Consider the following 12,509-nt stretch of genomic DNA (forward strand, 5'->3'; position numbering starts at 1 on the left):
ACAAGAGGGCAATCTTCACAAGAAACAACAGGGCAATCTTCAAAAGAAACAACACAGCAATCTCCACAAGAAGCAACACAACAATCTTCACATGGAGCAACGCAGCAATCTCCACAAGAAGCAACACAGCAATCTTCACAAGAAACACAGCAATCTACACATTGAACAACACAGCAATCTTCACAAGAAGCAATGTGGCAATCTTCACAAGAAACAACACAGCAATCTTCACAAGGAGCAATCTCCACAAGAAGCAACACAGCAATCTTCACAAGAAACAACATAGCAATCTTCACAAGAAACAACACGGCAATCTTTACAAGAAACAACGCAGCAATCTGCACAAGAAACATCACAGCAATCTTCACAAGAAACAACACAGCAATCTTCACAAGAAACAACAGGGCAATCTTCACAAGAAACAACACCGCAATCTTCACAAGAAACACAGCAATCTACACATTGAACAACACGGCAATCTTCACAAGAAGCAATGTGGCAATCTTCACAAGAAACAACAGGGCAATCTTCACAAGAAACAACACGGCAATCTTCACAAGAAACACAGCAATCTTCACAAGCATCCCTGCACTTTTCATAAGACACAATTCTGCTGTCAGTTTCATTGGGATATAATGCAGGATCTCTTGCAACAGATAAAGCATAACATTATCTTCACAAAAAATCTTGCTGCATGCTCACAAAAGGAAAAATGTTGCATCCCTCACAAGAAACAACGCAGCACACCAGGGGAACCAATGCAGGATTCCTTGCAACAAGCAACAAAGTTGCCTCCCACAGAAAAGGAAATAGAGCATCAAATGCAACAGTGAACAATACAGCTTCCCTCAGAACAGTAAAGTTTGCAAGGTACCTCACAGATGGAAGCGGTGCAGCATCCCTCAGAAGTGAATCAGTGTAAAATCCCTTGCAATAGGAAACAATGCAGCATCCTGAAAATTAATAAAACTCACCAACCTTCACGCAAAACAATGCAGCATCTCTTGCAACAGAAAACAACGCAGCAACCTCACACCAGAGAACAAGGCAACCGCCTTGCAGAAGGAAGCAATTCAGCATATCCCACCAGAGGAAGTAATGCATCCTTCATCATAAGACACAAAGCAGTGCATCTCCCAGGAATGAATGCGACATTCCTTGCAACAAGAAACAATGCATCACCACTCGCAAGAGAAAAATTGCTGCTCACCTCAAGAGGAAATAATGCAGCATTCCATCGAGGCCATCATGCAGTAAACATTGCAGGGGAACACTGCAGCATTCACAGCCGGAAACACTGCAGCAACAATGCAGAATATAATGCAGCATCCCTCAGAACAGGACACAATGTCGTATTCATTATGACAGGTAACCCGGTCATATTGTGGGTACTTTTTTGACCATTATTACATGGAAAACATTTGGGAATGAGTTATATTGAAATGATAACATTTACATTAAAGTGAGTCAACAGTTTTCCGGCTTGCAGCTAAGACCAGTGAAACCATTAAAGTTATATTCCCTACAGTCTGGGACAATGAGGGTGGTCTTGTTATCTTCTCTCAGAGCTCCCAGAAACCGTCTGCACCTATTATTATTGTTATGTCCCTATTTATTTGAGCTCTGCAGGGGTCAATTGTTAGGATGGCCCGGTGAGTATCTGCTCTGAGGCATGGGGTAGCAGGCTTGATTGACAGCTCCATGGACCAAGCCCTGGCCATGAGGAGGAATTAAGGGCCAAGCCTTTCTTCCTGGGCTCACCAGTAATAAAAAGAGCAAGACACTTGGTCAGTCAGTTCCAACAAAGGCTGTAAGAGGCAGGGGCTCGTCACAGTTGGAAGCTAAACATACAGCTGGCCAATGTTTACTGCTAAAGGCTGAGCTGAAAGGAAGGGAAGATTAAAAGTGAGCATTCTGCCCAACATTTGGGAGAGTGCAACACATTTTGTTCCTTTATATATTAATGGAGGATGGAAGTTAAGGAAGTCTAGAAGTGCCATCCCGTCCAGTCACGTGTATTGCGCAAAATAAACCAGCTTCTTGATTTTACACTGACCTGGTCTCATCAGAGTGTTCATCAGTTCCACCTCCCAGAAGATTGGAGAACTGCATATGAGGGTACTTGCAAAGGACACAATATCCAGTTCCGATCACAAAGGAGTCCCTATTGTTACCCCCTTGAGTTATGCTATCGTATAATTAGATATTGGATAATACAGGCAAACTACTGACTGTCACAGACAAGGGCCCGCCACAGGCGTGACCAATGCCACTGTGCCAAAGGCAGACCCATAAATTTATACCATGCCAGTTGCTAGAGGAAACATTGCATCAGTTCTCAGTGCCGATGCAGTATCATTTGCAACAGGAATTAATGCAGCAACTCAAACAGGAAATAAAACAGCATCTCCACACAAAAAAACAATGTAACATCTCAACAGGAAGCAAGCATCACCTGAAATACGAAACAATGCAGTGTCTCTTGTAATAGGAATCAGTGCTGTATTCCTCACGAGATAAGACACCACATGCCTCACACAAAACAATGCAACAACCTGAATTGGAAACGTGCAGCATGTCATGATGAAAAAATGCAGAGTCCCTCGCAACAAAAAACATGGCAAGATCCATCTGAGCAAGAAACAATGCCACACGCCTCACAAGAGAAAGCAATGCTCCGTTCATCACAAGAAACAACACAGCATTTGGTGCATTGCATGCAGCACCCTGATAAAAAGAGACAATGCAGACTTTTTCGTAACAAAACAACGCAGGACTCCTCACAGGAAAGAGGGCAGCATTCATCACAACAGCAAACAATGAAACATCAGATCACAACAGAAAACAACACAGCTCACCTCACCACAGGAAAGAATGGCCGAGAATTTTCTCAGCAAAGTTATGGCGGCGGGGCGGGAGCAGCTCCGAAGAAATTCCTGGCCAACGAGTCATCCCGCGTCAAGGGAAAGAGTGCATTGGCCCTTTGGAACAACAATACTGCAGCTGATCGAAACGCTGCAATTGCCTCCAAACTGAAACACCGCAGCACACCGCATGGGAGAATGCAACATGCGCTACAACAGGAAACAATGCAGCATCGATCGCAGCAGGAAGCATTGCATCATTCCTTGCAACAGCAAATTTACATGCAACCGCAAATTTGGAGCATCCCCTCACAACAGATAAATCACAGCATCCCTCACCGCAGGAAGAAGCATTAGATATCCTTCACAATGAAAAAAAAACTATGCAGCATCCCTCACGACAAGAATCACTGCAGTACCCACGCAACAGGAAGGAATTCAGCAACCCTTGCAAAAGCAATTGTTCCTTGGAACTGCACACAATGCGGGATCCCTCACAAACTGTACAGCATCACACAGAACATGAAACAGTGCAGAATCCTCTGCAAAAGAAAACAATGCAATTTGCAGCAGCCCTCACAAAAGGAAGCAAAATGGCTCCCTTTCCATTAGGAAGCAATGGAGCACACCTCACAGGAAACTGCAGCATCACAACAAGCAATGCAGTATTTCTTGCAATGAAATGCAGCATCTGTCACAAGAGAAACATTGCATGATCCAACCAAACCGGAAACCGTGCAGCAGTCATTGCAGCAGAAAACGTGACAGCATCTCTTCCAACAGCAAGCAAGCAGCATTCCTCATCGGAAACACTGCAGCATTTCCTGTAATTCTGGAATTTTTGTTTGATCTTTAATTGGAAAAAAAAAGAAAATGCCCAATCTTAAGCAAGAGAAAGTCAAACCAGTTTCTATCCCACCAGATCCTGGCTCTATTCAGGGGGGGGGGGGGGGGGGAAGAACTGGATCAGGAGATGGCGTTCAGAATCCAACCTCAAACTCCAATCATTTCTCCTTCTCGCGTGTCACGTACCCTCTTGTTGGTTGCAGTGGAGGATGAGAGGATGGAGTCGGCCATGTTCCGTTTGGTGGTGAGGTTGTTCATGTTGAGTCGGGCTTTGGCTTTCTCTGTCAAACCACCAGAAAACACAATTAACAGTCAACAACTGAAAGTAAGAGTAAGGCGAGTCTGAGTTTCCCCTTCCCCACCCCAAACACATGTATCAACTGATATAGAGGCCAAGCCCCTTAGAAGGGAGTGTCTCCATCACCAACAACACCCTCAATATGGAAGCAACAAATGAGTTACAGTGTTACCATGCGGGGTTGTGCTGGCCTGAGAAATTGCGCAGGGTCCCGAGTCAGTCAGGAGCCCCGAGCTGATCCCATCCCCGTGTCCGTCTGTGACTGGCAGCATTGGCCAGTTCAGGCAGACTGAGCTCTCGGCCTAACATACTCAGTTTCTGCTTGACTGGTCTGTATGGACCCTCCGCCATCATTGGAGAAATTTGGGGCTGAATTAGGGCTCTGAAACCTGGGCAATTGCACACAGTAAGGGCCCCCGAGCAGATTCAGTCCCCAAAACAAACCTTGGCATGGAGCCTTCGCAAGGCAAACACTTCCCCTGCCACCAGGAGCTCTGCTCCTTCTATCCCAGAGTTTAAATGCGGTCAGTCATCACTTGTTCCGGGGTGGTAGTAGCATGCACAGAGCAATGAGAAACCTGTGGCATCCTCATTGAAGTCGATTGTCCATTAGTGCAATTTCAGGTTCTCTGTCCTCACAGCAACCACCAGCACCAGACTCATAAGATATCTGTCCCTGATAGAATTGCCTCCAGCTACACCGTGTTACATCAGACAACACCCAGAAAGCCAAACACCTGAAAGTGGCTGAGAGGTTTGGTATTAGGTGGTACTGGGGAGGTGGGGGGATGGCGCAGAGTAGGACAACAGGGGTGCAACAAAGGTTCACTAGATTGATTCCTGGGATGAGAGGGCTGTCCTATGAGGAGAGATTGAATAGAATGGGCCTATACTCTCTGGAGTTTACAAGAATGAGGGGTGATAGAAACATAGAAGATAGGAGCAGGAGTAGGCCATTCGGCCCCTCGAGCTGCTCCGCCATTCAATGCGATCATGGCTGATCATCCAAATTCAGTACCCGGTCCCTGCTTTCTCCCCATACCCCTTGATCCCTTTAGCCTGAAGAAATATATCCAACTCCTTCTTGAATATATTTAATGTATTGGCCTCTACTGCCTTCTGTGGTAGATAATTCCACAGGTTCACCACTCTCTGGGTGAAGAAATTCCTAATTTCTGTCCTAAAAGGCCTACCCCTTATCCTTAGACTGTGACCCCTGGTTCTGGACTCCCTGACCATCGAGAACATCCTCCCTGCATCTAGTCTGTCCAGTCATAGAGTCATAGAATTATACAGCACAGAAAGAGGCCCTTCGGCCCATCGTGTCTGCGCCGTCCATCAAGCCCTGTCCAATCTAATCCCATTTTCCAGCATTTGGTCCATAGCCTTGTATGCAATGGCATTTCAAGTGCTCATCCAAATGCTGCTTGAATGTTGTGAGGGTTCCTGCCTCTACCACCCTTTCAGGCCGTGAGTTCCAGACTCCAACCACCCTCTGGGTGAAAAAGTTCCTCCTCAAATCCCCTCTAAACCTCCTGCCCCTTACCTTGAATCTATGCCCCCTTGTTATTGACCCCCCCTACTAAGGGGAAAAGTTCCTCTTTATCTACCCTATCTATGCCCCTCATCATTTTGTACACCTCAATCAGGTCCCCCCTCAGCCTTCTTTGCTCCAAGGAAAACAACCCCAGCCTGTTCAGTCTTTCTTCATAGCTGAGGCGCTCCAGCCCAGGTAACATCCTGGTAAATCTCCTCTGCACCCTCTCCAATGCAATCACATCCTTCCTATAGTGAGGCGACCAGAACTGCACACAGTACTCCAGCTGTGGCCTTACCAGCGTTTTGTACAGCTCCATCATAACCTCCCTGCTCTTATACTCTATGCCTCGGCTAATGAAGGCAAGTATCCCATATGCCTTTTTAACCACCTTATCTAACTGTTCCGCTGCCTTCAGGGATCTATGTACATGTACACCAAGGTCCCTCTGACCCTCTGTACTTCCTAGGGTCCTACCACTCATTGTGTATTCCCTTGCCTTATTTGTCCATCCAAAATGCATCACCTCGCACTTTTCAGGGTTAAATTCCATTTGCCACTTTTCCGCCCATCTGACCAACCCGTTTATATCGTCCTGTAGCCTGAGGCTTTCCTCCTCGCAATTTACCACCCCTACCAGAATTTTATAAGTTTCAATGAGATCCCCTCTCATTCTTCTAAACTCCAGCGAGTACAAGCCCAATCGTCCCACTCTCTCCTCATAAGTCATTCCTGCCATCCCAGGTATCAGCCTGGTGAATCTTCGCTGAACTCCTTCCATGGCAAGAACATCCTTCCTCAGATAAGGCGACCAAAATTGCACACAATACTCAAGATGTGGTCTCACCAAGGCCCTGTACAACTGCAACAAGACATCATTGTTCCTGTACTCAAACCCTCTCGCTATGAAGGCCATTTTTTTGCCTTCTTAACCGCCTGCTGTACCTGCATGCTTACCTTCAGCAACTGGTGCACAAGGACACCCAGGTCTCATTGCACTTCCCCGTCTCCCAATCTATTGCCATTCAGATAATAATCTGCCTTCCTGTTTTTGCCACCAAAGTGGATAACCTCACATTTATCCACGTTATATTGCATCTGCCATGCTTCTGCCCAATCACCCAACCTGTCCAAATCATCCTGTAGTTTCTCGGCATCCTCCTCACAGCACACACGCCCACCCAGCTTTGTGTCGTCTGCAAATTTGGAGATATTTCATCTAGTTCCCTTGTCTAGATCATGAATATTTATTGTGAATACTTGGGGTCCAAGGACCGATCCCTGCGGTACCCCACTAGTCACTGCTTGCCACTCGGAAAAAGACCCGTTTATTCCAACTCTTTGCTTTCTATCTGCCAACCAGTTCTCTATCCAAGTCAATACCTTGCCCCCAATCCCATGTGCCTTAATTTTGCACGCTAATCTCTTATGTGGGACCTTATCGAAAGCCTTCTGAAAGTCCAAATACACCACATCCACTGGTTCTCCCTTATCTATTTTACTAGTTACATCCTCAAAAAATTCCAGTAGATTAGTCAAGCACGATTTACCTTTTGTAAATCCATGTTGACTTTGTCCGATCCGGTCACTGTTTTCCAAGTGCTCTGCTATTACATCTTTTATAATAATGGACTCTAGCATTTTCCCCACTACCGATGTCAGGCTTACCGGTCTGTAATTCCCCCTTTTCTCTCTACCACCGTTTTTGAATAGTGGGGTAACATTAGCTACCCTCCAATCCATGGGTACTGTTGCAGATTCCATCGAATGTTGGAAGATGATCAGCAATGCATCTACTATTTCGAGGGCCACTTTCTTAAGTACCCTGGGATGTAGATTATCAGGCCCTGGGGATTTATTGGCCTTCAATCCCATCAATTTCCCTAACACCATTTCCCTACAAATACTGATTTCTTTCAGTTCCTCCCTTTCATCAGACCCTATGTTCCCCGACATCTCTGGGAGGTTATTTGTGCCCTCCTTTGTGAAGACAGAACCAAAATATGTATTTAATTGGTCTTCCATTTCTTTGTTCCCCATTATAAATTCCCCTGATTCTGACTGCAAGGGACCTACGCTTGACTTCACCAATCTTTTTCTCTTCACATATCTATAAAAGCTTTTACAGTCAGTTTTTATGTTGCCTGCAAGCTTACTCTCATATTCTATTTTCCCTTTCTTAATTAATCCCTTTGTCCTCCTTTGTTGAATCCTAAACTGCTCCCAATCCTCTGGATTACTGCTTTTTCTGGTCAATTTATATGTCCTCTCCTTGGATCTTATGCTATCCCTAATTTCCATCATTAGCCACGGTTGAGTCACCTTTTTTGTTTTATTTTTATGCCAAACTGGGATGAACAAATTCTGTAGTTCATCCATGCGGTCTTTGAATGTTTGCCATTGCCTATCCACCGTTAACCCTTTGAGTGACATTCCCCAATCAATCCTACCCAACTCGCGCCTCAGACCATCAGTGAAATGTATAAAATTCTTAGAGGGCTTGACAGGGTAGATGCTGAGAGGCTTTTTCCCCTGACCGGAGAATCTACAACTAGGGGTCATAGTTTCAGGATAAGGGGTCGGCCATTTAGGACTGAAATGAGAAATTTCTTTACTCAGAGAGTTGTGAATCTTTGGAATTCTCTTCCCCAGAGGGCTGTGGAGGCTCAGTCGATGAGTATATTCAAGACTGAGAGCGATAGATTTTTGGGCACAAAGGGAATCAAGGGATATGGGGGGTAGGGCAGGAAAGTGGAATTGATGTAGAAGATCAGCCATGATCTTATTGAATGGCGGAGCAGGCTTGATGGGTCGTACTGGCCGACTCCTGCTCCTATTTCTCAGGTTTTTAACCCTTTGATTTTTTTCTCCTTACCCGACTTCCACCGAATGCCTTCTTCAGACAAGCCACTGGGTACAAGGCCTCAACTTGGGCGAGATCTTGGGATTGAAGATCATACCCATGGCTTTGTAACAGAAAACAATGGAACACCAGCTCCAGGACTCATCCCCATGAAGAGATACTTAAACCCCTCTCCCCCACCGATAGAAGCGGCGCTTACTGCCCTTTGACTTACCAGCCTCTGATTCAGCTTCATACGGTATCTCCTCCTCAGAACTTGAGCCATTCAACTTCTTCCTGTCTTCCTCCTCATCGTTGACGTGCTCCAGCATCACGGACTCTAGTGTCTTGCGCTCCTTGTCGTGCATTGATATTTTATCTTTGCTGCTCATACGGGAAATAGAAGTCCTGGTGGGATAACGGATTATCTCCGGTTGGCTGTTAGTGTGATGCGTGCAGGCCCAGGACGAGGTAAGCAAGTTCCATCTCTCAGGGTTAGACACAAAACTCAAACAGGGTATAAAGGAGCCACTCTCCAGCAGACAGCGCTTATGGCTAAGGTTGACCAACTTAACATAGAGCTCCAAAGTTGCATCCAAGTTTTGAAACAATACTCTCGCAGCACTCTACTTTCCTGTGTAACACACTCCCAGCTCTGCGTTATCCTGTGCAACACTCCCCTACTCTATTAACATGAGTAAGCTCTGTGACCCTGTGCGTGGCACTTGCAAATCTATTGTCCTGTGTGCACATTCCCAGAACTCTGTCATTCGATGTGCAATATGCCCCTGGCTCACAAGAAAAGCATGCTCCTGGCTTTCTGCTATGCTGCAAGTAACACATTCTGAGCACTCTGTTATCCTGTGTTTTCCCCAGCTCTCTTTTATTATGTGTAATAATACACTCCCAGCTCTGCAGCAGCCCACAGCTCTGAATTCTTGTGAAATGCACTCCCAAGATCTCTTCTATTGTAACACACCCCCAGCTCGGTTACGCTGTGTAACACACCCCCAGCTCGGTTACGCTGTGTAACACACCCCCAGCTCGGTTACGCTGTGTAACACACCCCCAGCTCGGTTACGCTGTGTAACACACCCCCAGCTCGGTTACGCTGTGGAACACACCCCCAGCTCGGTTACGCTGTGGAACACACCCCCAGCTCGGTTACGCTGTGGAACACACCCCCAGCTCGGTTACGCTGTGGAACACACCCCCAGCTCGGTTACGCTGTGTAACACACCCCCAGCTCGGTTACGCTGTGAAACACACCCCCAGCTCAGTTACGCTGTGTAACACACCCCCAGCTCGGTTACGCTGTGTAACACACCCCCAACTCTCTGTTGCACTGTTATAGCCTCTCATGTTCTCTTTCATTCTCGGCTTAGCGCATTTGTTAAGTCACATTTTATTGTGATTTTAAATAACTGAACTGCCTTTCTTTCCAGTGTAGAGTGGGAATGACGCTGCTGTCTTGGTGCTGGAGCCTACTCATGAGGGAATGCTGGAGCCGTTCTTTTGTACCCTGCTGGATCTCAAAGCACAAAACAATCACTGAGCCCCTGGCAAGGGCCCAGAGGCCATTCCTCACACAGCATTTTACTGGGTGAGGCATCACTCTTCTTTGTCCAGTGAAGATGCCGATACAGTGCAGCCGACTTCCAATCAACTTGTATGAGGCCAGGCCTCAGCACACAGTGCAGTCCTCATCTCTACAGGGTTACTGCAACACTCCCTGCTTTACAGCATTCCCCTGCCTCCCTCCCTGTCCCCCTTAACAGCAATATATTTGGAGCATTAATTTAGCCTAACTCTTATTTTTTGAAAACATTTTTAATGCTTTAACATAGGAACAGCTTGACGATAACAAACCAAGGTCCATATTAGTTTGCCTTCTATCATCCTGGTAGTCGCACGATACAATGAAATGGAGATGTTGATTAATCATGACCATCAATATTTAGGAATGTTTTAAAAGATACAAGAAAGAAATAGTAATTAAGCGTAGGGCTCATACCACCGTTAGGAGCAGGAGATTGCAATGGGACAGGTTCTGGGGTAGGCAGTCAAAAAACACATCAGTCTTATAAGGAATGAATGCATTAGAAACACCAGAATATCACCAGCAGGGGGGGCGGGGGGAATGGGGGAGGAACCGTGTGCGCAGACTGAAGCAGTGGTCAGCAAGGATTTATAAGCACCAATGTCATGTCTCACAAACCTACTGGAATTCTTTGTGGAGGTAATTAACTGCGATTTTCGGAAGACATTTGATAAAGTTCCACAGCTGAAGCTTGTGAAGAAGATTAAGTCCCATTGAATTAATGGTAGGTAATTTAACTGGATTAGAAAGTGGGTCAAGAATAGGGAACAGGGGATGATAAATGGGAAAATTCCCAGGGGAGTTATTGACTGGAGTTGTGCAAGGTCTATTCTGGATTCCCTGTTCATTCACATGATTCATAAATAATATGGAGGTATTTTTAATATTGAACAATTAACAGACACCAGGCTATGTGGCCCAGTGATCACCATGGGGGATAGTGATGAGATTAAACTGATCTGGGTCAATTTAGTAGATTGCTTTTAATGTAAATAAATGTAACGTGATGCACATTGGAACACTGATGTGAAGCATGTGGGGTGATATCTGTTTGCAAAGATGGAAAAAGATTTGGGTGAGATTACTGGCCATTCACTAAACGTGTCCAATCGTTAAAGAAGCCGTCGCCAATTGCTCCATTCTGTTCAAACATATTGGTCGCCATCAAGTTTTATCCCTAGCAGGTCTATTAGGAGCGCCATGCTCTAAAGTCCAAGATGACTTTTGGTCCTGCTGGTATCCCTCCTATCATCTGCAATGTGTGGTGTTGTGCACTGTCTTTGCAATCTCTTACTCTCCCAGTTCTGCTTTCTTTTGTTCCAGAGATTTTTTCTCATGTTCCCCAAATTGCTAAGAAAAGTAATCTGTCCCACCCTTCAAATTACCTTCCCTATTACTATTGAAGCTGCTATTAAAATTATCCATTACCTTCAAAGTTCTGCTCCAATACACATTCGCTGGTATGGTTTTCAACAGGACTATTCCTCTGGCAATCTAGTTGCCGATACTATTCACATCTAGAAGTCTCCTCCTGAACACTTCAGTGAATCATCCGTCATTGCCTTGGACACCTGTAATCTTTTGACAGGATCTGGCATTGTGCACTTCTAAACAAATCACCATCATATGAGTTCCCAGCTCCAAAGCCATGTTAATGGCCACCTAGTTTTGTATCAAATCGTTCCATCTGTGCTGTAGTTGGCGCCTTATCCTCTGACTTTTTCCATTCCCCAGGTCTCTATCCTCTCTCAGACCTTTCTTCTTCACATCAGTGACCTCTTTCACTTGTCATCCTCCGGTCCTCACAGTACAAAAACTGAATCATTACATCCTTTCTAGCACCTCTCGACATGGTTAAAGAAAAGCTGCTTCTGATAGACAACGCTTTTACCGCTAAGCTCTGAATTCTCCCTCCCCCAACATGACCTTTGTCTTTATTTCATCGACTCAACTATGGTGAGGGATCCTGTGAACTTTCCCCTTTGTTCTTCCTATGCTCCAATATGACGTCCTAGATGTTGTTCTTTTTCCTTACACTCCCACTGTGTTCAAGTCAAGATTCATCACATAATCTTCTCTAATTCATTCTTTCCCAAAATCTGAAAACTGTGGAACTCCTTACATCCTTCAGTCTTGCCACCCTCTCTTGCATTCTTCAAGCTTTAAAAAATAAACCTTGACATTCCCTTAACCACTACTTCCTGATATAACTCATCTTTGTACAAACTCTTTTCAACCATAGTCCTTCACCCTTCGCCTAGCTCTCTCAATTTTAGAACATGCTAATTGTGTACTGGGATCCATCTCAAATAACAACAGAAAATGCTGGAAATACTCAGCAGGCCAGGCAGCATCCGTGGAGAGAGAAACAGAGTTAACGTTTCAGGTCTGGGACCCTTCATCAGAACTGGAAAAAGCTGGAGATGTAACAGATATTAAGCAGGTGCAGAGACAGGGGGGGGGGTTGTTAGGAGGGGAGGAAGAAATAGAAAGAACATCCTGTACTTTTGTAAGAGGCAGGA

At 45.4% G+C, this 12,509-nt stretch overlaps 1 protein-coding gene across 4 annotated transcripts in view; it reads right to left on the minus strand.

Annotated features, from left to right (window-relative positions):
• Nucleotides 1-12,509, minus strand: part of LOC147106636 (protein phosphatase 1 regulatory subunit 12A-like) — a 305,116-nt gene that overhangs the window by 103,038 nt on the left and 189,569 nt on the right. For 3 of the 4 annotated variants that reach the window (XM_086007660.1, XM_086007656.1, XM_086007658.1), the window contains exons 8-9: nucleotides 8,623-8,795; nucleotides 3,897-3,991 (exon numbers count right to left, since the gene is read on the minus strand). In XM_086007660.1, the coding sequence (XP_085863786.1) occupies nucleotides 3,897-3,991; nucleotides 8,623-8,795 (268 nt within the window). The remainder of the gene's footprint in view (nucleotides 1-3,896; nucleotides 3,992-8,622; nucleotides 8,796-12,509) is intronic. The other variant, XM_086007657.1, reaches the window with a different exon arrangement.

This window comes from Somniosus microcephalus, chromosome 15, assembly GCF_052327205.1.
Source record: "Somniosus microcephalus isolate GS21.2 chromosome 15, FLI_Smic_1.0, whole genome shotgun sequence".
Classification (NCBI taxonomy): domain Eukaryota; kingdom Metazoa; phylum Chordata; class Chondrichthyes; order Squaliformes; family Somniosidae; genus Somniosus; species Somniosus microcephalus.